The following is a 25,483-nucleotide window of genomic DNA, read 5'->3' on the forward strand; positions in this document are numbered from 1 at the left end:
AGCAACAGGAACCAAAGGAGTGGTGGAAGGCATGGAGCTGGAAGAGTGCTGCCTCCCAAAGCACAGGCACCGGCAGTCTGGGATGGTTATGGCTGTTACAATAAACTCTCCCTTCCATGGAGGTACAGCAACCTCCAGATGGGAATAATGGCACAGGCATGGCTCTGACAGGTTAGCGAGCAGAGCAGTGCGAGAAGGGCAGAAAGGACTTTCTGTCTCCTTCTGCAGCTTCACCAAGGGACCTGCTCAGGCTTTGTGCATCCCCTGTCACTGCCTGTTATAGATTTTCGCCTGGGACTCTCCCCTGGCATGCTGAAGGGAAACATAGCCTTAGCGGGACATCATCATGAAGCTTTCTGCTTTCTTCATGCCTTGGTCTGTTGGAGATGCTACATGGGTGAATAAATCAGTGGAGGTGGAGAGGTGACTACGAGGGGGGATTTAGCTTGGGGTTATGATTTTCTCTCTTGTGTTGGGAAAGCTTCACAGAGCTGGGTCTGGTGGGCTCAAGTAGGCCTAGTTGGTGTGAGCACACTGGAAGGTGCCCACCACTGCCACCACCAGTGAGGCAGGGATGGCTGCCTTTGCCTGTGAAGGATGCTCCTCACTCCTCCTCCTCCTGCCAGGAGCTGTAGAAAGAATTGGAGCAGGGGCAAGGAGCAAACCCATGCTCATCCCAGGTTTTCTGGGGTCTGTCCTCTCCATAACCACAGCCAGGGAGCTGCTTTACCAGAGAGGAGGATGCAGCAATGTGTCCATAGTGCTGTGGTGCCACCACTATGCAAGTGCCCCAAGCACACAGAGGGCTTGGGCTCTGTCATTGTAGCAGCACCTGCAGCACAGACACCATGGTTTGCAGCCCTAACTTTAACCTGGTCACCAAGTCTCTACCAGCACCTGAGGCCAGACCAATTCCTACATGGACACCTGGGAAAGATTTCCTCTGAAAGCTAATGAGATGTGGTGTCTCTGTGGTGCTGTTTTTCCCTTGTCCACCTGCCCCATGGCAATTCTGGTTTTGCAGGATTCAGTCACAAAGGTCCTGGGTTTGGCGATTTCCAGGCAGCTGGCTGGTGTTGGAGAAGTCTATCAACCACCTTTTGCATTCCTGGCCTGTATTTGTCAAGACAATATGACATTGTTCCTTTGGCTCCTCTGATCGTGTCTGTCCTTCTATCTAGGGTAAGAAATGCTAGGTAATTTTACACATACATACTTTTTTTTTCTCTCTCTCCCTTTTTTTTTTTTTTTTTTTAATTCAAAAATATCCATTCATCAAAACTAAGACTTTTCACAAAACTCTGTTTACTGGTTTTCACCAGAAAACATCCCTCAGCTCCCGGGGCAGGATGTCTGGTCAAACCAGAGGCCAACAGATCTGCCAGCCTGCTAGCTGTGATTTTATTTGGCATGTTAGCAATTCAGGTGTACTGTGGCACACATGCCTTGTATTGTTTCCAGTCCCGTGTTTCAAACCAGGTTAGTTAACTGTTAGAGTCCATGGGCTGGTTTCTCCCTTCATAAAATGCCAGGGACAGGAGGGGGACTGAGCATCGGTTCTGCAGTGCTTCTGGCTGGGAGAGCCTCTCTTAATGAATTTCAGTTTTGTCTAAAGTATGTGGGTGGGTGGCTTGGGGTGGGGAGTTAATGGGCAGTCTCACCTCTTCTCCCTGACGAGGTAATTACAGCCTGGGGTAGCTCCTAGCAGAGGAGAGGGATGGAAACTGCTGGTCGGTGCAGATGCAGCTCCAGCAGATGTAGCAACGCAGAGGACCGGGCTCAGAGGGTGGACAGCGAGTTGGCATTTGGCTGTGGCACCAACCCACCAGCTGGGCCTGCCAGGTCACCCCAAAGCTCCCTCTCCTGGCCAGCACCTACCAGAGAGCCTGAGCATCCCTGAGCCTGCAGCAGAGCTCAGCACGGGGATGCAGAAAAACCCCAGGTGCTGTGTAGGGCATGCCCTGCTGCTGCTGTCTGAGGTGTCGTGGTGCTCAGTGCTGGGCTGGGGCAGATCCCCATGGCTCTGCCCCTGACCACTGGTTCTAGCAGGACACCAGCAAATGTGTTCCCAGGTTGCAAAGGCCTGCCTTTTTCTAAGAGCACCCAGTTCCCAGCTCTGAGATGATGACGGAAGGATGGCTCGTGTCAAAAAGGAAAAAAAAAAAAAAAAAAAAGATTAACATGTTTTTTTGATAGCTTTCAAATGTCTGTTAGGCAGCTCCAAAGCAAATGAAATCTTAGCTGTTGTTCCAAATGTCTCACTGGGTTTGGTTTCAATGCGGACCACATCCAGCTTCAGCATGGTGAAAGAGCACATAAATATTATCCCTATCCAGAGTATTTTTATCCAGTGTATTTTTCAGAGAAATCCACTGTGTCCATGAGTTTGGCAATCCCCTCAGAGACATGGGCAAAACTGTGACATCCCTCTTCCAGGAAAACAACCTGCTTCAGAAGGGGGTTGCTAACTACCCTGCAAAGAGGATGTCGTGCTTCAAAGTGAGTTAAAGATGATGTGGAGTGTTGAAAACAGGACGTGTGCTCCATCCTGTTTCATTCTTACTTGCCTCGCCTCTTTTTTTTTTTTTTTTTTTTTGTGTTACACATTTTAAAATGTGCCAGTCATTTAGCCATTTAGCTCAGTTCAGAGAACCCTAAAAATATTTCTGTTCATAAAATGAAACTCTCGGTGCTTATTGGGTAATCTCTCTGCACAGTCCGAAAGAGACTGACAGAGGTTAGATCTTAAGATGGGAACTTAATGTCGTGCCTCTTTCCCAGCGTGGCTTTTTGTATAACTCAGGCCACAGAATCCCATCATTTCTGTAGGGTTATCCTCATGTTTCTAAAGTGTTGCAAGATGCATGAAGAGATCAAGGAACCTACTCATTTCACATCATTCCTGTCTTGCCTAGCAACTGAAGTAAAGGTGCTCTTGTTAACATGAAGCTGGTTTGCACAGGTGTCCTGCAGTGGGGAGGGATGTTAAGAACAATATATAAGAAGAAAAAATAAAAAATAAAAAATAAAAAATAAAAAATAAAAAATAAATGCTTTCTTTTGGGAAAACCTCCTTTTGTTAACAGGGCTATTTTTACAATCAAAGTTTTGGAAAGCTCTATGGCTAATGTTTCTCATTCTGAAAACAGAAGCTGTTCATGCCCATCACTTCTCATATCACCTGCTAATGGGACGCTGTCAAAAGCTGCAGTGTTCCCGTCTACTTCCATTTTATTTCAGGCTGATGTTTACTTTATAAGGTTTCGTTGTATGTTTACTCTATGATGTTTCCTTTATAAACTTTGTAAGCTCCCCAAGGGCTAATCTTAAAATTCGTGCAATGCCCCAGCTGACTTCCAGATGAGCCAAGCACCAGTAGTCTCACTGGAAGCCCATGAAGTTTGTAGATCTTTAGCACCTCCAGAAATACAGGTGTCCATTTTTTAAGCAAATGCCTTGCCAAAAATTGCATCTTCTTTAATAAGCATAGGGTCAGAACTTACCACGGAAGCAATGTTTACTGTATTTAAGTGAAACTGAAGAATACCTCTTCTCTTGGCTCTCATACCCTCTTCTCTGTCCCCTACCACTTCAGGCTAACCCTCTGGCATACAGCTGAGAAGTGCTCAGTCAGACAGGGAATGCAGTTGATGCAATAAAAAAAAAAAATAGCTGGGTTTTCATTTGCATCTTCATTAGGCCATCTTTGCACTGTTGCACACACACACACTGTAAGTGAAAAGAAGTCCCCTGTAAGGACTGCTGACTGCCAGCTTTACCTAGAATTCCAAAATAACCAAATTAAATAAGAGGTAAGGAAAGTCTTTCACAGTCTCCTCACTTCTCTGTCAGCCAAGGAATTGTATTAAGAAAGAAAAGTATGAAACCCAAATCCATCCCAGATCTTTGGTTTAGTTTTCCCTGGAGATCCATCCGTTCTGATGTTAACATGTATGGATCTCACGCAGCCCCACCATTTCTTATCTTTATGTAAATATCTACAAGATGCTCATGCTCTGATAGATGGCCAAAAAGCAATAGGAAAAGGAAGGTGAAAACTGATAACAAAAAGCCATGAGAGAGCAAGGAACTAAAGGTCTGTAGTTTCAAAATCTCAAATCTAGAGCTGTATGGAGGGCTGGAAAGAAGGAACCTCTTTGCTGTAGTTAGCATCTGAAGATAGCAGCTAGCGGGGGTGCTTTATCTGGCCCCTCACAGAGGGGCTATTGCACCTCTGCTGAGCCACTGTCTGCAAAGCCCAGGAAACATCTTGCTGTGCTGTTGATGAAACATTTGCCCGAGGTCTCTGATAGTCCTCCTGCGGCGGTTGAATAATGTCATAACCCAGGGTTGTGCAACAGTTGCTGGAGTGGAAGAGATTGTACTGTTTCATTTCAGGGCACAGGGCTTTTTGTGGGGTGTTTTTGTGTGTGTGTGTGTTTTTCTTCTCTTTCCATTATTGTCCTTGGGAAAATTAGTATGTTTTTTTATGGGGGTCTCTCTTTGCTCCGGTAGTGCTAAGACAAAGTTTAAAAGACAGGAAAATAACATGATAATTCTCCTTTTCCCATTCAGTACAAGAATGATGGACAAACAGCTCTAAACACTTTTTGGATTAAGCTTTCCCAGAATCACATTCTACTTCATTTTCCATTTTATACCAGCTGTGTTGCAAGTTTTTTTGTGATCCCAGGGAATTAGAACCTGCTCTCGCAGACGTATGGGTTTGGCCATCCCTGGAATAGCTTAAGCACACGCATAATTTTCCTCTTAGGCAATGTTATATGTGTTGAAGTGTTTGTAGGGCCTATAGGTTTGTGGCCATGTGCTGACAAGTGAGAATATAATATTTAAAACCTTAACAGTGGCTTCCACTTGAAAATGTGAAATTTGGCCAGCAGCAAATCCCTAGTAAATCTCACAGCCTTTTGTCTCTGCATGCATCCCCTGATTTCATTAGAAACATCCCATCTTGGAATCTGGAAAATACAAAAAGCATCACACCAGCAGCTATACATCTAGGCAACATTTCTTATTGTCCATGTAGGTACAACTGACACTACTTGATTTTTTTCTTCTTATCACTGGCTGTGAGAACCTCTGCATTTTCCAGGAAGAGAAATAGATTACAAAAGTTGAAATAAAAACATAAAGGAAAAACATTTGGTATCTTAGCTGACTCTTTCCTCCTTTAATGGAAAAAATAGGGAGGGGGTGACCATGTGAGCCACTAAAGGATGTTAAAGCACTGCAGTACACGAGATGGTTGGTAAATCTGCACTGCACACTAGGATCTGCTTGTCTGCCAGCTGCCTTTTGCTCTCTCTCAGCAACTGCAGCATTTTGGCATGCTCTGAAAAACAACTGGACTAAACTTTGGAGTCTAGTGTAACAATTTTGAGAATCTCTCTACCTGTCTATCCATCCATTTCTTCATTCATCCATACACCTATTAATCTCTTCAAGAGCACTCTATGAAATTGCTGAATTTCACGCTTGGTGACAAATGTGACAGGCTCTTAAGGAACATATAGCAACTTATACACTTCTAGGAAGGATTATTTCCTCTTAAACGCTAGAAGACTGAGATGCATATCACTTTGCCTACGTACGAAATTTCAAGCTTTACAGATACTGACTCATGCTTACTGATTTATCAGTGCATAGTGGTTGACTCTTGTTACCATTTCTCATACGTGTTCCCATCCCAGGGATGTCAGTGCAATTATTTCCATGTGCAGGGGGAAAGAGAGCTTAAACTGCCTGGTATATTTACTGAAAAAAAAATCTCTTTGTAATCAGGGATGTTCCCATGATACCACTGTCTGGTGCTAATGACTGTAAAATATTGTGAGCAGGAGAAGTCTGCAGAAAGAGTCAGTACCAATGTCGTTACTCTATTTGCTGGTTGTAGACCCTCGTACATCTGAAGCAGGACCTCAGCTGAAACAACAGGAGAGCAGTCCACTGCATGATACCAACCTGGTTTCTAACAGCAAAGCTCTGAACTTAAATCTTCATCCGCTTCCACTCTAATTGGGCAGAGAAAAATCATCTGAGAAGCTAAATGAAAATTACTAGCCTATAAATGCCTGAGGCAAAAAAAGAGAGAGAGGAGGGAGAGAGAAAGATGGGAAGTCTCATGTGAGTTTGGTTAGTGGGGGGAAAAAAAAAACACGTACTAAGTATGGCTGCTTGTCATTTTTCAATTTGCTCATGTTAAATAATGATCTCTAGGGCAGAGAAGGAGTGGAGTGAAAAGGAAGAGCTCTCCCCTCATCTTGTTTAGTTTGTGCTCATCTTTTGGAGTGTCTGCCCACTGCAAGGCTATCATATAAACTTGATCATGAACCACGGGCAGTTTGGTTTGTCTTCTCCTCTCTCCTGGACCATGTACCTGATGAGGAAAAACAGAGCAGCCCCTGGCTTTTTTGGTAAAGACTTATTTATCTTCCTTTTCAAAAGTTTTTTTCCTTTTATTAATGCAATAAAAATCTTCAATGTAAAGTAATAGAAAGAATTTGGTGGAAAAAGCTTTTAAGGCAAAATAGTTTCTGTTGGAGTAAAATAAGGAAATCTTTGGCTGTGTGCATGTGTGTGTATTAACTTCCATGAGACAGCTGAATACCTACAGGAGCTTTCACTGGTCTGTTAAATATGTTGCAAGCCTCTTTAACTGAATCAGTTTCTTCAGAGGAAATGCTTCAAAACAGTTTCCACTTGAAATGCTTGGGATGGGGGTGCCACGGGGACAAGCGGGCATCCTGCTGCTGAGCACGGGGGTGCAAGGGGATGGCTGTCAGATGGCACCTACTGCTCTGTGCTTTGCAGCCCTGCAGAAGCAAAGTGATCGTGGAGGACAAGGTAGCATAAAGAGATGACAGATATCTTGAGTCTTGGGGTTATTTGTGGATTTGTACAAACAAAAGGCTTGACCTATACGCTAGATGCTTTTCTAATCCCTCAAAGATGGCAATGAAGTAAAAATGCTCCCATTAGAATTTCAGAGTTAACTTTTTATCACAAGGATATTTTGTATAAAATTATACAAATTTTAATAAAACTTTGCCTGGTTGTATAAACCCTGCTATTGTCCATTATGCTGTGCCTCCTCTGAGAATGAGAATGAGATGCTGCCCTTTCAGCATCATCGACACCTTTTGCACAAGCAGTGTGCCAGAGAAAAAGACATTATACCTCTTTTTAAATACGTGATGTATTGCCAAGTTTGTTCCTTTTCCATAATCCTGGACTAGCTCTATTCTTAGCTACTTGCTTTCTGCTAAATATGTATTGAAGTAAACAAATTGGTATTGGAGTATGAAAGGGTTGTATAGCAAGCTGATAATTATTGTTATGGCTTTGATTTTAAAAGCTCTGATGAAGAGGAAAGGCCAGAATAGAAGTTGGGAATGAGGGAAGGAAGTTACATTATTTTCCATTCGCTCTCAAAGATTCCCTTGCTTTTCCTATCTCACTCTAAATTTTAGGAAGCCTGGTGGCACCTTCCTCAGGGGGCTGCTGCCAGCATTCACTGTCGTAAAGTCTCAGTTTGCACCAAGGCAAAAGAACAGATTTTCTTCTTATGTATAGTCTGTGAACCCCTTGAACTCTGAATTCCATTCATCCTAAATCGGTGTCAGCTTGAGAGGATTACACTTTGTTTCTGTTGCAGAGTATTTCGGAAGAAGACACTGAGTCATTTTGCCATATACCTAAGTGCTGGATAAAGCCCAGCCCTGGGGCTTTGCCACCAGAGCATTTAGGCATGATGTGCCATTCCCTGCTTTGCTTCTGCAAAGCATCACACTTAGTGAAAGCTCTGGGAAAGCCTGGCACACTGCTGCAGGCTCTGTGAAGCTTTTCAAAAACAGCCAAAAGAATGCGACATCATTTTACTGACCTGTCCACAGTACTACAGCCCATACCTAGAAAAACATCTTCATATCTGGGGGATACCTTCTGCTTGGTAAGGTAGGGGAATTCTTTGTGGTGGCTATCTTTATGGTAGCATCTGAGAAATTAGCATCTCATTCTTTCATAAATTGCCTCTTACTTACTCCATCCTCTTGGACTGAGAGAAAAATGTTAGGACACAGCATCGTAAGTCATGGTTGGTGTTTGTGCACTGTGTAACAGCAATACATGTAGAAAGCTCTAATAAAATGGTCAAGTTATAAATATTTGCTGTATTTTAGACTGTTTTTAACAGATACACATAGCTCTCACTCCGCCAGACACCGGAGAAAACTCTCTTTTCGTGCTATAGGTAAAACAGAGTGTGAAATGAATATCATGGTAGTTGGTCTGCATAGTGCATAAACCAAATGAGCAACTACATTTACGTAGTATTGTCCTGTGTATACCTGATTTAATGGTGATAACTCACACCTAGAAAGCATCTAAGAATGGTTTGTGTTGGCTAAGAAAGGCTTAAACATATTGCTGCATCTGTCTGTTACCTAAGAAAGCTAAAGTTAATACATTTACAGTCCCTAATTTCATAATAGTACAGATGAACTGAAGGAAAAAGAGATTAAAATACCATGTTGTCTTTAAAATGAACTTGCCGATTATAGACAGCACATTGTGACACTAGGTATCATGGGCAACATCTGTAACTGGAAAGCAGTAAAGGAATGTCATCATAAGCTAATCTTGCTAAGCTTTGCTCACTCTACAGCAACTTTCCTTTTAGAAGAGTTGTGTATGGCAGCTGGTGTTCAGGGAGCCATTTATTATGACTTGCTGCCTTGGAAAGAATATTTCATGCTCTCATGTGTTCTGTAAGGTATATTTCAGGGCAGATTTGCAAAGAGACTGAAGTTAAAGGCCTGGAAGTATAGCTTTTCTTCTCACCTACCTTGGCACAAACCAAGGCCTCACAGCTAGAGCTGTAAGCAGAGGCCCAGGCCCAGGGCCAGGCCCAGCCCAGGGAGGATTTTGCCACCTGATGTCCTCCTGCACCCCACCGGGTGGCTGTGGCAGATTTCTTGGTGTCTCAGCAGGGTGATTTCGGCTGCTCCCTCCCTCTCCCTGCAGCACACGCTGCTGTCTTGCAGATCTCATCTCGGGCAGATGAGCGCAGAGGCTTTGATATGAAGTTGCACCTTATTATGACCCGAGGGAGATCTGCGGTTGAGATCAAAGGTGGTAGATGACATACCTGGTAAATTAAAAATGCTTAAGAAAAAAACCACCCAAGAGGAGCAGAGATGATTTCCATTAAAACAAAGTACCACTTTTGTAGCAATTATTTACATGTGTTTTAAGTCCAATTCCTGCAGGTGAGAGGTGCCAGACTGACAGTCCGGGACGTATTACCTCTTCCCTCAGCAGGAGCAGCAGTGCCCATACATCCAGGTCCACCCCATAGTAGGACAGCCTGATGCTGGCCATGGACATGCTCTTTCCACCACACAGCACCCTGCAGGCCTCCTTCCTCGTGCTCACTGTCCATGTCCCACAAAAGGTGCCTGGGTGTAGCTAAGCCTTGGTGAAATATCTGGCACTGGGAATGGGATGGGGTCTGCCCAGCATGAACTGGTGCGGGTCCATGTGAGCAGAGGTCTGTCAGACCTTGTAACAGTCCACCCCTAGTACTGCTGCATTAGGGCATCTGGACCTGCTCTAGGTGATCCGTGGTGCTTTCAGGGTAGGCTTGGGGCCATCTGAATATCCCGAAATTGTTGTGGGAAAGGGCAAAATTTCAGAACTGGAAATAGCCTGTCTTGAACATGAGTGTGTTGAGATGTCCTCATTTAGCAAGGACTCACAGCCAGAGAAGATTCCTGCAAGCTTTTTTATCACCCTGAGTCTCCTAAAGCAATCAAATTGTGGAAGGGTTGTGTAAAGCAGTTTGGTGGGTTTAAGCTGTAACCATAGCACCAAAACAAAGTGGCACTGAAAAAGATACAAAAAAGAATGAAACAATTTGGAAAATATTCTCGTAATTAAACTAACAAAAATAAAACTTAGGTAAAATTGACATATTGTGAAGACAATCATAAAGAATAAACCCGCTGAGTGATTTTGATGCCTTTGGCTCGGGGGAGGACACTCTTTGAATTCAGCCTGCAGACCTCCTACATCCCCTGCTCATGCCACTCTGGGCTTTGCCATGTTAGGTGTTAGAGCAGGGCAGCTTATCTAGGCACACTTGTCATTTACAGACCCCAGAGCAACCCAAGGAGGACATACACAGAAAGAGCCCAAGGCAGAGTTATTTCATCCAATATACACAGGTGTCACTGCCAGCCAGTCAGCAAAGGTGCTGCTCTGCCAATGTTTAGCCAGATGAGCTGAGCATCAGGACCTTTCCCTACAGGGCCATGGCAGTTCAGTATGGGCCCGCACGAACACGCCTGAGCCCAGACCTGCACAGTGCGGGCGGAGGCAGTCGCAGGTGGGATGGTAATCAGGGAAGAAACAATTTAGGAGATTAGCTTGCGGCTTCATCTGCGGCTGTGAGAGGGCATTAGCGGTGCTGCGCGTGGTTAACAGTGCCTAGGTGTTTTGGATGGGCTTTTCTTCCTCCGACCCCAGTTCGATCAAGTGGTGCTGTGGTGATAGTCCCAGGCATGATTCCCCCCTAAGCGAAAGCCTTTTCTGTGTGCTCATGGCAGGTTTGGGAAGGGCTAAGTATGAAGTGTGCTGGTCACTGGAGAGCAGGCTGGTGGGGAATAGCCCTGCTGCTGGCTGAGGGCACTTGCGTGGCCTCCTGCAGCTGAGACCAGCCCTACGGGCTGAGATGGACACTGGCAGAAGCCTGGTTTCAGGTGAGGAGCAGCTTCTAGACACAGAGAAAAGCATAAGGTGACAGCAAAATAGTTCCACTTCACTGTGCTGTGGTGTTGCGGTGTTTAAAAGAACAGACTGGGTGCAAGACTAAAAGGCAGTTTTTCCCTCACCTTAGTCTCATTAAGCCTCAGCTCCAGCTGTAACGGCATCTCGCTGTGCCCCTCTGCAGTCTCCCTGGGAAGTGATTTTAGTCCTCTGTCGATGCCAGGTCATTGGGTAGCTATTGCAAATGCTCTGCAAACTCACTGCATGGAGCACTACCCTGTGGGCAAGCAATGAATAAGCTACCAACATTTTCCCCACCATCCTTGAAGAGCTCTAGGAAGAAGGGGAAACAGACAGAGAAAGAGACAAGCTGTCCTGACCCTTAAAAACGGAAACAGGAGGAACAGAGAAGTCTTTCCTTCACTGAATGTCTTCGCCAGTAATACCACCCGCTGATACAAGTGCTGCAGTGTCGTAGTGGGAATAATGTCATTATTTTCTTCTTGACTGCATGTTCCACAATTCTAGCCTGTCACAGTTTCTAAACAGTGAAAGTAGTGCAGGAATAAGAAAAAGGAAGCAGTTAGTATCCTTATTTCTAGTTTTTAACTCCAGTCCACAGTGTTGCAAGACCACAGCCTTCCTTCTGGCAAGCCTGGGAGGAGGGAGCCTCCTTTGGAAGCTGTCTTTCTTCCTATCCACTACGTGTCAGGAGCAACTTTTCCCGAGGATGGGAGTGTGTAACCCTGTACTGTGTCTCCACCTCTGCTTGACCTGAACAACCAATCCCTTATTTAGAGGGAATGAGGAAGGACATTCGAGGATTTAAAAGCTTTTTTTCTGTCTTAATTTCACTGTTTCAAATTTGGGCCAAAGTTAGTAGCAAATTAGGCTTTTGTACAAAGTTTTGATAACTCTTATTCATTTGCTGAAAAACAATATTTATGTCACAGATTTGCCCTGGAGCTGACTTCTTTACTGGCAGAGCAGGAGCCTCCCAGTAATGAGCTCATGGATAATGTCCCACAGCTTCTCTGCTCAGTGGCAAAGCACTCTGGGGGTGCGTAGGGAAGAAGCTTTATCCCCAAAATATACCAAGGATTTCAGTCCCCTGCTTATGACCCTATAGGAACTTTGGCAGCCATTTATAATTCATACTTACTTTTGACTGAAGATGAAGCAAACCAACCCTAAGCAAGGCAAACCCATGCCAAGTTATTTGGAGCAGATGCAGCATGCATGCTACCACTACATTTTGCCTATTAGCACCATACATATAGTGCAATTTTTATTTTTTAATTTTCCTGGATTGAGTACACTCAGCAGCCTGATTCTCCCTCTGGTCAGTCACCACTAATTGCAGGAAGAAAGTCTGGGGTGCGGGAGGGGAACCTTTAACTGCACCGTTCAGCTCCTAGCATCAGTCAAAGCACCACGGGGGCTGCTCTGATGTGAGTGGAGCTTTCTGGAGCACCACGGGCTGTTCTGACAGCCAAGCAGCAGTGCTGCTGCAGCTCCTGCTCCATGGCATGCCCTCACCCTCAGAGGTGCAGGAGCAGGGAATAAAGCAGTTAGGTTAATTCTGTGCCATCAGTGGAGTCCTCCTCATGCCAGGGCTGTTCCCTGATGTCCAGTCAGGTTGCAGTTACTGCTCCTTTTAACTGTCCTGCAACAAAAGAGAGCTGCTCTTTTTTTTTTTTTTTTTTTTTTTTTTTTTTTTTTTATTTTACTTCTTTATTTTTCCATTTGCTGGTACAAGGCATCTGTAGTGTTCCTACCAGAGCAGAAGATCAAAAGCCCAAATGTTACAATTAGTGCTGGAGGTTGTTATGATGTGAACCTGAGTATATAAAATGCCACAGAAAATACTAGGTGTGGGTGATGTTATCTGCATTAATCTCGGCATGTAATGAGCATAGTATAATGGCACACAATGTGTATTTTTTAAGTCTCCAAACCAGCGAGTACTTATACCAGATGGCAGCTTTTCAACAATTTCCATTCCCTTCTCCACCCCATACTCCCAAGTATTTCAAGTAATTGGCTTCTCCTCTAGGGATTAGCCACAGTAGAATCGTATTAAATGACTAATTTTCCTCACTTAGCCTTTTCCCCCCTCCTTTCAATTTTGAGCTGTGCAGAGAAAGAAATCATCCAAACGCTCTGAGTATTTGTTTGTGTTTGTTTTTAGAAGCCCTCCAGAATGGCCTCAAAATCATTTGGGCTTTTAGGTCAGGCAGTACATCCCTGCGCTTCTTGGCTTCACTTCTACTATTTCTTAAACTTTCCCCTTCAAGGTGCTTGTCAAGCTCTGACTTGAAAAGTTCAAGTGATGTTGATTCTGCAGCTTCCCTGGGAGCTGCCTATTCTCCTGCCTATTTGATCTTACGATCAACGTTGCCCCTGCTCTTAAAACTGAACTCGTTTTACTTCAGTTGGCATCTGTTACTTCTTGTCTTATCATTTTTAACTAATGAAAACAGTTCCTCCCCTTCCTCTTTATAGTTGTCTTTCATGTACTTGTAAACCGCAGTCATGCTGTCCCCTTGGCTTCCCTTTTGCCCCAAATTATATGTATGTATTTAATTCCTTTAATCTTTCCTTATAGGTAGTTCCTTCCAGACCTTTAATCACTGCAGTTGCCCTTCTCTGTAATCTCTCTCGTTCACTGATATATAGCCAATAACACCGTGGCCAGGACTAAACCCGTTGCTCTCCCTGGGATTCGAGTGCTGGGAAAATAAGCCTGCTCGCTCCCTCGGCTCTCGATGCGACCCTGCGCCGCCAGGGAGCTTCTCCCTTTTACCGTGCGCCATTGCACTGAGTAACCAACTTGCATTTTGGGGAAAAATCCTACATTAGGATGCATCCTAATGGCACAGTCATGCACTTCACATGCCCAGTCCACCAGCATGGGGAGGCAAGACACTGGAAGGTATTTTTGCAGTGGCAACTTTAACCCAGTCTCCACTCCTACTCACAAGCTTGCCCACAGCAGCATCGACACAAGCAGCTGCTGCATGACTTCATGGTGATTATTAATCTCCCCTTTGAGGAAATGGGAAATGGGGAGGAAAGTTGTGATGGAGAAGAGTCCCCAAAGTGGTGGCGCAGGCAAGGTGCTATGGCAGCCCTGTAGTTGTGCCCCCCGTGTTGCTGTGCGCTGAGATCGTGTCCGTGCTGGTCCTTCTGGGGCTGTGCCCAGAGCTCCCGAGCTCTGAGCTCCTCCTTTGGCTGTTGCTTTAACTCATTCCTTCACCCAGCGGAGCCCTCAGAGGACCTGCAGCCACCTGCAGGCCTGCAATGCTGGGACAAATGCTGGGTGAAAAGCATCCATAGTTAGCCTCCCCCGAAGGTTGTTCTTCTCCAGGTGCATCCCGCTCCCTGCCCATTGCCACCACCAGCTGGACTCAAGAGAGATGCAGTGCTCTGGTTTGCACTTTCTGGATGGTCAGGGAGGTGAAATGGTGAAAGGAAGCTCCCTTCTTACGTCAGTCCGTGCCGTGTCTCTGGTAACGTGCCTACTATTCAGGCAAATCATTTCCCACATCCTCAGAGTGGGAGTTACGTCCACCTGCTGAAGTATTTTGAGTGACCAGACCATGGATGGCTTTTCTCTTTTTAAAAACTTGGGAAATTTTTCAGTGTTCAAGTTGGGTCACAAGTAATCTGATGACCAGGCTACAGGTATCAAATGAAAACGTGGCATTTCATCGTTCATCATAACCCCTCTGTTATGAAAAATCTGAGCTGCAGCCAGTTTTCCCTCTTCCAGAGAGAATAACCTTGGATCTGTTAACAGAGATCAAAAAACCCTGCGGGGTTTAGGCACTCCCCCCTCCGTGAAACGGAGCAAAGTTAGACTCCACACACCTGTGAAGTCCTGGCCCACTAAGCCAAATTCCCTAGCATCACACCGGCCATCTCACATCTCATTCTCGGTGGCATCATACCCGAGCCTCACGTGCTGGGATGAAACATTCGCATTTCACTGCGCGAGAGATCACTGCAGGAAACAAGGAGCACCTTACCTTTTTACTTGCAGGCAGCTGCTTTCCTCTGTCCAATGTTTAATTACTGGAATAATGAATTACCGGAATAATGAAACATTATTCCAGTACAAAAATAATTTAATATATCACTACAGCAATTGTTTCCCTGTCAGTCACTGGAATTACCCGTGATGGTAACTGTTATGCTATAAATACTTGCAGGGGCAACTCAGAAGCCTAATCCCACAGATTTCATTTCCAAGCATTAACCCCCTGATTCACCACCAGCAGAAGCAAGGCACTCTCACACCACTATAAGTATCTTCAGGAGGGCCTAAATACTTATATTAAATTCATTCAGGTGCAAGCGGTAGGAGCTGACCCACAGAATAATGCCATGTTAAGCCCAGATGTTAAGCCCGGTGCGTGCCCGATTGCATTCCCTGACGAGATTTCTGTTGCATGCGGCAGGAAGGTTGCTAAGAATGAGGTTGGGCATGTTTCTAAGTGTTGGCAAGATCAGGGTCTGCAGCCAGTTCTTTCAGTTTGCGCTCACGTTGTGTGTATGCCAGCTCCGTTACGGTCTGCATTTTTTCTCCTCTAACAAAACGTCCTGCTGCCTTCCTCGTTCAAGTTTTCTCTCGCCCTGCACAAATTCAAACCATTTCAAACAAGTGTCCACTTCTGCCTGTTTGGCCAGGGAGTGTTTGCATGTGCGGTGTGCTTGGGCTCTAATTCTCCCCTTGCAATTTAAGCTGTTTAAAATTCATCCCTAAATTGTTGCTCCCTCTCTCTTATTTCCGACGCTTTTGCTTTAACTGTGTTATGTAAAAAGCTCGGTGCTTTGTGGTCTAGTAATCCCGTACGACAGAGGCAATGCATGGTAGATAGAGATTCAGTTGTGGTTTGTTTACGGCCGTAATAAATTGATGTCAAAATACAAACGTGAGCAGTGCTGTAAGTGAATGGGTAAAGGTGTAATACCAGTTGTGATTCCTGCTTCAAAGGGATTCTTGCACAAAGGACTGACTGTCCGAGCACAAGTCTTGGCACTGGGGATGCCGAAAAGTCTTAGCATGTGAGAAGAAATACCGACTTTAAATACCCTGCCTCATTTCCTTACTTTGCCTAATGACGGGTATCCCTGCGAGCTGCTTCATTCATTAATTCCCATTCTTCCAGTGACTGCTCAAGATACAGTAAGGGAGTAGCAAATCCCTGCGAGAGCTCCTCTCTTTGTCATGCAAAAATAAAATTATAAGGAAGATGACAGGCTGCATTAGATTAAAAAATAAATAAATAGACACCTCCCCCCACCTGTCGTAAGTGTTAACGGCTATGTAAAACAGACAGCTCGATCTGTATTGAAATATCCTCACCACCGTATTTTCCCTTCCTGCCCTCTCTTACTTAACTCCTTAGCTTACCTTGGTAAAAGCGTGGTTCTGTGCAGTTAAATAACAATACAGTCACCTTCAGCCGAGATTAACGTCCCTCACCTCAGCCCTGGTAAGGCTGCTAAATTAATAATAATAAAAAAATAAAAAATAAAAATAATAATAATGAAAAAGTAAACTAAGTTACAGAAAAGTGTAAGCATGAAATATTTTCTCCAACTTCTGTTAAGTTCTGGCATTTTGTATTTTTCTGACCATCCACGTGTGTAATAGAACGGCTTTATTTTGTATATATCTAAAGGAGCTCAGATTGAGAAAGGATGCAAAGCACTGATTGGAATTTATAGTTCATATGTTGATTAATTTAAATAGAAAATACTCCCTAGCTCTTGACTAAAACAGGAGAAGCAGAGCAGAAAGAAAGAAAAGGGAAAAGGGAAAGAGAAAAAGTAAAATAGAAAAGGGAAATAGAAAGGGAAAAGGCAAAGGGGAAGGGAAATAAAAGGAGAAGGAAAAAGGAAAAGAGAAATAAAAGGGAAAAGAAAGCGGGAATAGAAAAAGGAAAAGAAAATAAGAAAAAGAAAACCCAAACACTATACGCATCTTTTAGCGTTTTAGGCGATGTATATGGCTATGTGCACATCACCGAAATAGCTCTTCTTATCTCTGTAATGCCCGTAAAAAGTTACCAGCCCCTAATACACCCCAGATGGCTTCCAAACGGCAGTTTCCATCAGCCATTCGCCCGTCCGATTTAATTTTTTCCTCCCACCGGCAGAAAACATCCCCGCAGCGACTTAAACCCGGGGGTAAATTTCCACCGAGCGAGCGCTCGGCGGGGCGCAACTGGTGGCGGGGAGTGAAGACGGAGTTAAAAAATATATAATAAGAAGGACGATAATGATAAGAATAATCACGGCGACGCACAGGCGTGACACGGGGGGCTTCCCCCAGCCGTGCCGCTCCGAGCCGTGCCGAGCCGGGCGGAGCCGTCCCGCAGCCCCGGTCCCCGCTGCGGGCGGCGGAGCGCCCAGGGCAGGCGGCGGGCCCCCTCTGCCGGCCCCGCGCCGGAGCTGCAGCGGGTGCGGGTACCGAGCCCTCCTCGTCCCGGGGGAACCCCAAACCCCCCTTCCCGGGGGATATCGGAACTCCAGCGCACAAAATCGTCATAATAAATGAGTAAATCACGGTAATAATGACTAAAAAAAATAATAATTTAAAAAAAAAAAAAGGCAGCCACGCCATCACTCCGGTGTAACGCACCGGGACGGCGGGGTAGGATGGGGGTCTCCGGGGGTCTATGGGGACCCGGAGCTTGGGGGCGCGCTCGGGGGCGCGCTCCGGCCGGGCGCTGCCCGCACAGTAGCGGCGGCGGCGGCGGCGGCGGCGGGCGCGCCAATTCCGGGAGCCCCTGGCCCGCGGCCGCGCCCTGGCTGCCGGCGGGGAGGGCGCTGATTGGCCGCCGCGCCGCCCGTATGCAAAGCAGCCGCGGGGATGACATTCCTCCGCGCGCCGCCCGCCGCGCGCCTCCTCCATTCATCCCGGCGGCGCGCGCCGGAGCCGAGCGGAGCCGAGCGGAGCCGAACCGGGCCGAGCCGAGCCGAGCCGAGCCGAGCCGAGCCGGGAGCCGGGCTGACCGCGGGGGGCAAAGGGCGGCAGCGAGCCGAGGGGTGCCGGCGCCGTGGGAAGCTTTGCGAAGACCCCGCTGTGGAAATGTGCTTTATCCCGAGCCGTCGTCTGGGCTGGAGGCTGTGACTTGTGACCCTGCCTGGGAACTTTCTCGTTTTGTTGGTTTTTATTATTTTTTTTTTCCTTTTTATTTTTTTTTTTCCCCCAGTTGCTTCCTCCCCGCCTGGGGGTTAGCGGCGCTGCCCCCGCACCCGCTCCCCGGGGTGCTTGCTTTTTTTTTTTTTTTTTTTTGCCATCGGGTGTTTTTTGGCTGCCGCCGCTTGGTCGGGTGCGGGGGCTCTGCCCGCAGCCAGCCCCCATCCACCCCGCTGGGGAGGCGAGCCATGCTTCCCAGAGCAGGCTTCCACCTGCTGCGGTTAAAGGCTTGGTGAGCAGCCGGCTCCTGCGGCCGGATTAGAGGAAGGCTGCCTCAGATACCGAAAAAAAAAAAATAATAATAATACTAATACTAATTGGCAATGACTTTCGAAGTTGTTGCAGGCTGTTGGTTTGTCTGCTGAGGGGAACGTGAGTGAGAGAGAGAGAGCGCTGTTGCACACACAAAACCGCAGGGAGAACCCACAATTTAACCAACATCCCCAAACCCAACTTCTCAGATGTGGACCTCTCAGCCTCAGCGCTCGTGAGCGGCTGCGACCTTTCCTTGCGTTCATGGCAGGCGTTACACCAAAGACAAGTGCACAGAGAGCGAGCTGAAGCTTGAATGCCATGCACTGAGCTTTTTCTTTTTCTTTTTTTATTATTTTTTTTTTTAAACTTTTTTTTTTTTTTTTTTTTCCGCGAGAATTATTGAGAGGTCATGCCATGAGCGCTCGCAAACCAAACTACTGAGGCCGATTTCCAAGGCTGCTTTAAAACCAAAACCCTGCAGAGAACGTGAATGGATTCCCGGCGTGGTTAAATCCTCCGCAGATGATACTGTAAATGTTTGATGAAGCGCGGTGTACGTGGTGTGTGTGTGCCTGCGTGGGTATGTCTGTGCGGTGCCAGCCGGCTGACCTTTGAACACAAAGCCCGAGACCGACCCCGCGTTTCGCTGCTCGTAAGAGCGACTTTCGCCTCCGCAAGACGCTGATGTGCTCCGCTTCCCCCCGGGACTGTAGAGGAGCCACCTGGAAGAAAGCGCTAGGCAGCTGCCTCCCCGGGAAGCCCGGCTTTCTCCTGCTCCCGGCTTTCACCCCACTCGCGTAGCTTTTGCTGGGGAGCCCTCCCGGAGCGGGCCCTGCGGGAACTTTTGGCCACGCCAAAGCCCTCAATGCCCGGGCGCGGCGGGGCGGCCCCGCACCGAAGACCCCTTCTCTTACTGGATTAACGCCACCTCTGCCGCGGCACCGGGAAGCCAAGAGTTAAGTCTCGGCGTGCTCGCTGCCGCAGCCGCGTTCGGCAAAGAGGAGAGAGAGAGGAAAAAAAAAAAAAAATTAAACTTTGGGGACTGGCGTAGAACCGAGTTTCCCCCGGGTGCTCAGCCCGTATCCGTTTATGTTGGTCCCCAGAGAGCGGCTCGCCGAAGAGTTACGCTCGCTTGGCTGCTTGGTAAGAACTCTGTGGAGGTCCCTCACTCAACAGGCTTGTTGTGATGCGTATCCCCGTAGATACCAGCACCAGCCGCCGCTTCACGCCGCCCTCCACCACGCTGAGCCCGGGGAAGATGAGCGAGCCGCTGCCGCTGCCCGGCGCCGAGCACAGCGGCGCCCTGGCGGGGAAGCTGCGCAGCGCCGACCGCAGCATGGTGGAGGTCCTGGCGGATCACCCCGGGGAGCTGGTGCGCACCGACAGCCCCAACTTCCTCTGCTCCGTGCTGCCCACCCACTGGCGCTGCAACAAGACGCTGCCCATCGCCTTCAAGGTACGTCCTGCCGCCCGCCCGGCAGCGCGATCCCGCGGGGCACGGGGCGGCCGGGGGAGGGATGGGACCCACGCGGGGGGGAGACGGGACTCGCGGGACCCACGGGGGGGACGGGACCCACGGGGGAGGACGGGACACACGAGGGGGGACAGCCCCGAGCCTCCCTCCCTTCGCCCGCCGCAGCCACCCGCGGAGCGGAGCGGGTGCGGGCGGGACGGGCGGGCACCCCCCGGCCGCTGCCTCTCTCTCGTAACTCTGAAAAAATTTTAAAAAATTAAAATTAAATATATATATGTATATATAAATGTCCAAACCCTAAAAGTTTGGCCGCCCAGGGGAGCAGATCCAGGCGCTGCCCGTGGCGGGCGGCCCGGATCTCCGGGCAGCAGCCCCCGGTGGCTGCGGAGAACATTAAAATAATAATTATAACAAATACATTTTTTTAATTATTGTTACTATTTGGGATGGTTTGAGTAGTAAATCTCGGGGCCTACCCTCCGTTGCCTTCTGCGGCCGCTTCGTTGCACATCCCTCCCTCCCCCGGCCTGCTTTCCCGTTACCCGGCTTCAGGCTAAATTCACCCCCTCCCCTTGCTCGTTTTTTTTTTTTTTTTTCCTTTTTTTTTTTTTTTTTTTTTTTCTCCCCACTTCGGCCTATCTCTGGCTGAATGCGCTGCCCTTCGTGCTACCGCTGTAGCCGTGCATCCGAGCCGGGGAAGAAACAAGGTAATTGTCCCCTCGCCACCCCGTTCTCCCAGGCGGGAGCCCCGAAAGCCCCGGGCTGGAGTTGGGACGGGTGATGGGGAATCGTCGGCTTTGTGCTTCCTGCTCCCGTCGCTGCTGCACCCCAGCGCCTCGGCACGGCTTTGCTGAAGGAGGGCAGCCCCCGGTCTTTCATTTTTTGGGGGAGGAGGAAAGGGAGAGAAGGCAATCGGCCCGGCTCCCGAGATTTTGGGAAGCGCTGCGTTAGGGAAAAGTCGTGCCGTGTCCGGAGAGCCTTCTGGTTCCCGCGGAGATAAGTCTGGGGGAAGGCAGGCACTCATCGGCAGGGCCAGTTCCTAAATTCCCGCGTTCCTATTAATTACTGCCCTGTCACCCACGCAGCGGGCGAGCGCTGCTAATTGCTCGGGAAGCTCTCCTCCTGGAAGGCACAGCCGCTGCCTGCGAAACCGGGGCGAAACCCCGCTCCTCCAGCCCCGTCCCCGCATGTGCCCGCTCCGGAGGGTCCCCCGCTGCCGGGGTGGTCTGCCACGCGTGGCCGTGGCTGGGGGACACGGGACACGGGACGGCCACCGCCCGACCGCAGCCTCAGGTCCTGCGGAGAAGGCGAGAGCGAGCGCAGAGATGCGACCGCGGAGAGAAAACCCCAAAAACGGGAGGGCGTCCCCGTAGGGCCGGCTGAAGGGGACTGCGAGGAGCTCCCGACCCCACAACCGCTCCCCTAAAGCGGGACCCCCCCTTGCTGCCGGCGTTGGGAAAGTCGCGACTCTGATCGCGAGGCGAATCGAATCGTAAGAGGGTTTGGATCGTGCCGAAACTAAGCGAGTCCGCTCGCTCCCGGGCTGCCAATGTCTTCTTCTCACCTGACACCAAAATAAAAAAGAAAGAAAAAGGGGAAAAAAGCGCTGAGCTTTATTAAGTGTTTGCTCACAGCTATTGCATCGATATGAAGAGGGAGACAGAGAGTTTCCTCTTCGCTTTTCCTTACCCAAAATCACTAGTTCTATTTGATCTGTAGGATCAGAGTATTATTCCCGACCAAAACGGTCATTCCCGTGCATTACTTTTTTTCTAAAATATAGCACGATTCTGGGAAAACTTAGAGGAAAATGTATAACTCTAATAAATTGCCGTACAGATTAATTCTCCAAGTGCTTCTTGGAAATAATCTAAATCTTAATTTAAAAGGCCAATTTTGTTTGATTGATGCACCAGCAGCAAGTAATTCAGATAGCTGTCATTGGTGCAACTTCCCACTTCTCTGGAAATCCGTATTTTTAAGAGTGCAACAAGGTACTAGATAATGCCAGTCACCAAGTCCCAACTTACCTATTTGGTCTTTTTTCCAATGTAAATGTTTGTATTTCTGTTTCTATTGTTTGTGACTTTTAACTCTAGTTTCTTTTCCGCACTCTGCATTTTTTTAGCATTTGTTTCTAATATTTTCTTCGCGTTTCTTATCGACAAGGTTGCCTTCAGTGTAATTTGAAAATGGTGGTTTTAAATATTTGTTCAGTAAGAGACAACTGACCCTGGTTTCGTGAAGGTTTTTTCATCCCTAAAAATGCTAGCAGGTATTTCCTTAAGTGAGCAGGCACGCATTTGCATCAGAGGGAGGCGAGGGTAATGCCCAGGTTTTCCCCTTTCTCTTTCTTCTGTCTTTAATATATGTGCCTGAATTAAGGTTTTCTGATAACTTCCTATGAACCGGGAAAGTGCATCAGGTTCACGGCGGCTGATCTTGTGAGACAGCGTGCCTCGTTACACAATGTTGTGGAAGGAGAAAACATTAGATCAAACATTTTGAGAGGGGACTATTTTATGCGAAGATCAGGAGAACTGGAGAAGCTGAACGCTGAGCACAAAACAGGCCACAGGAATGGCTTACAGCACGCAGAGGAGAACAGGAAACAAAACTGTGAGCTGCAGAGGAATGGGAAAGAGGAAGCTGAAATATATACGTAAAGAGGGAATTTTGACACAGTGATTTTAACTTCGTATGTGGAAGTGAAAATAAGGGTTATAGGTGACAAATGACACTGAAATGACACTGAAGCCCCTGCAAAGGAGAGAATCTGAAATATCAGAGGCTGGGGACCCCTGTCTTATTGGGGAAAATAGTTATTACTGGGAAATAAGCATCAGAGACAGATTAAGTAAAGGGGCTGCTGATCATGTCTGGAAAACTAATAGCAATCAGACCAGGCTGTGACAAGTTGGAACCAATTATAACTGCATGGACGTAAGCTAGAAAATGCTAAGAGGAAGGAAAAATATCAAGCAGCAACTCAGAGGACCTGGTGCAGGACTACTTCCTCTTAGAATATGTAAAAGAGGAAATAAAAACAAGCTAGAGCTTTTTTTTCCTCTTTTTTTTTCTTTCTTTTTTTTTTTCTTTTTTTTTTTTTTCTTTTTGGTAATAGTGGTGCTGAGATCACTACTGCACTACTGTAGACTTAACTGGGGGAACTTCTTAGCAAGAGCAGCAGGTTCTAAGAAAAACTATGACAGAGGACCCGATTCAAGCACTTACTTTTGCCAGAGCAAATCAAGAGACGCACCAGACATCCATTCAATGCAGAGCAATAGCCAGGTAAAACTGTGTTGAGAATTCAGTCCTGCTCAATAAGATAAGATAAAATTAAATTTGTATTAGTTTTACCAGTGTGAATGATGCAGATACAAGCCAGACTGATTAATGTTAGAAATCCATACATCTCCCAGAGCATCATGTCAAAAATGCAGTGAATCCTGGGTTCCTGAATATTTGTTTGATAGATGCTAGTGGTAAGGAGCTACAATGCAAGCCTTTAAAATGAGGTGAAAGCTGCTGAGCTGCTGCAGGTTTCATTAGTTCAGATTGCAATTTCCATCCACCAGGCTACAGGTGAATTCTTAGGTCAATGATATGCTTTCATGCTTCCAAATGAAAAAAAAAAATGTTTAGTGAGTTGCAATTAAACATTTGGTTGAGGCCTGTTTCTTCATGCACTTATTCTGAATTTATGTATTCAGATAGGTGGGATGAGCCGAGAGAGAACTGGCACAACTGTGGGGAATTTGACCCTCAGTGTCCGTGAGATGATTGCCTTGGTTTTGTTTTCTCTTGAATTTTGCATTTACATGACTTTGCTGTAGCTTAAAAGTAGTGCCACTGATGTAAAGCAGATCAAAATCAGTTCCTGTTACTTGAATTTGTTTATTGCCAATTACAGAAGTATATTTTGGAAAGTTGATTTCATGTATTTTTCATGCCGGGGTGCACGGAGTGTATTTTGGGCACGCGTCAATGTAAAAATGTGGCCGTAACTCTGCAAGGTAGTAATGGAAGTGATTTCAGTTTTCCCCAAATGGCTTTTAGTCCCCATTTATTTCTGTTGTTGCTGCTCTTTCCTATTTTATCACATTAATTGTTGGCGTTCTGTGCCTGAAAATAAATGTCGCATGAGGAAGCTGAGGATCCTGCGCTTTGATTCCACAGGTGGTGGCCCTGGGAGACGTGCCTGATGGGACGCTGGTGACGGTAATGGCTGGAAATGATGAAAACTACTCCGCAGAACTCAGAAATGCAACAGCTGCCATGAAAAACCAAGTAGCAAGGTTCAACGACCTCAGATTTGTGGGTAGAAGTGGAAGAGGTAGGTATTTGTTCACAGCTGCAGTTCAGTCATCTTTACCAGCTATGTCAAGTTCTGGTTACGCAGAGAGAATTTGAACGTGGGGTATGTAGAGTTTTCGGCAGTAGGGAGATCTGATTTAGGCCAATTCCAAAGGTACAGAGCCAGCTGTGTGTTTTTCTTGTTGTCTTCTAGCCCGTCGTCCATGTTATTTCAATTTTTATACAGTAAAATCTCATTTAAAAAAAAAAAACAACACGGTCAGTGAGCCTCGTTTTGACTACAGAATTCTCCGTGCCACTTTAGAACAGCACAATATTACACATGTTGAAGTTTAAATAACACATTTTCAATTTAAAATAGGAATTCTCAGCTTGTCTAGAGAACTGTGACTGTCTCAGGGCTCACAGGCACACTCTGCAAAACCCGGTCTCTGCAACAGCATGAGTCAACCTAAAATTACAAATAATTCCCACATAGATCTAATGTTTTTTTTCAGGCTTCGCCACAATGTGATGAAGGGATAGGGCACTTTTTCTGACCTTCCTTTCTCTGGAATAGCCATAGAGCCTTATACAGTAGGCATTTAATGTACTACTACTGCAAGGTGCATAGGATGGGGTAGGTAGGACAGAGCAGAGCCAAATAGATGAGCTTAATGTCAGACTTCCTGCATCTCTGTGATAACCAGGAATTACTGGTACAAATAGAAAGGCATTATGAGTCTGAGTAACAAGAGCCAAAGCTGACTTAGACTGTAACTATATGTAAATGTTGTTAGAAAGCTGCAAATAGTGTCTCGCATGTGTGTTTCACGTATCGTGTGTGTGAACGGGCGTGCAAAGCGTGATCCAAAATCCTGTAACATCAACAGAAGGACCCTTTGTAGTAATGTTGCTCTTTGGCTCAAGCCCATAATCTTGAAAACCATAAATTCCAAGCAATCGTGTTTACATTTCTGTTACAAGATTATTTGAAGCACTCCTCCTGCACTACTGCCCTTGCTCCTGTGAGCGGAGAGCCTTTGCGTGGCCAGAGTGGTTAAAGCAAACCTACTGAAACCGGTGAGATGCTGCTTGGAAAAAGCACACAGAAAAAATTGGCCTCTCTGGTTTAAGGTCAAGATTGAAAAACTGTCACGTCTTCCATGTGACTTCATGGTATTTACTTATGTGTTTTCCTTTTGTCTAGTTCGTATCTTCAAGTAAAATCGGAACATAACATCACGGTGTTCCAAAGACAACATTGTTGTTTCAGGACAATTCAGTGCTGTAACATTCACAAATCAAAGCGATAGTATCTACGGCACCTAAATAGGTTTCTTTATTCTGCCTTTTGGAGCTATTTGGGAGCTGCTGTCTCTCATGACCAGATTGAATACCCTGGGGTAGGCTGACCCTTCCTCAGCACCTTACACTCCCATGTAGTCACTCTTTGA

The 25,483-nt window shown here is 46.7% G+C and overlaps 1 protein-coding gene across 5 annotated transcripts in view; it reads left to right on the forward strand.

The window, feature by feature from the left end:
- Nucleotides 1-25,483, forward strand: part of RUNX1 (RUNX family transcription factor 1) — a 173,459-nt gene that overhangs the window by 83,210 nt on the left and 64,766 nt on the right. For all 5 annotated transcript variants that reach the window (XM_084511705.1, XM_084511708.1, XM_084511709.1 and 2 more), the window contains 2 exons: nt 19,456-19,709; nt 23,910-24,066. In XM_084511705.1, coding sequence (XP_084367831.1) covers nt 19,456-19,709; nt 23,910-24,066 — 411 coding nt within the window. The remainder of the gene's footprint in view (nt 1-19,455; nt 19,710-23,909; nt 24,067-25,483) is intronic.

This window comes from Aythya ferina (assembly GCF_964211825.1).
Source record: "Aythya ferina genome assembly, chromosome: 1".
In the NCBI taxonomy this organism is placed as follows: domain Eukaryota; kingdom Metazoa; phylum Chordata; class Aves; order Anseriformes; family Anatidae; genus Aythya; species Aythya ferina.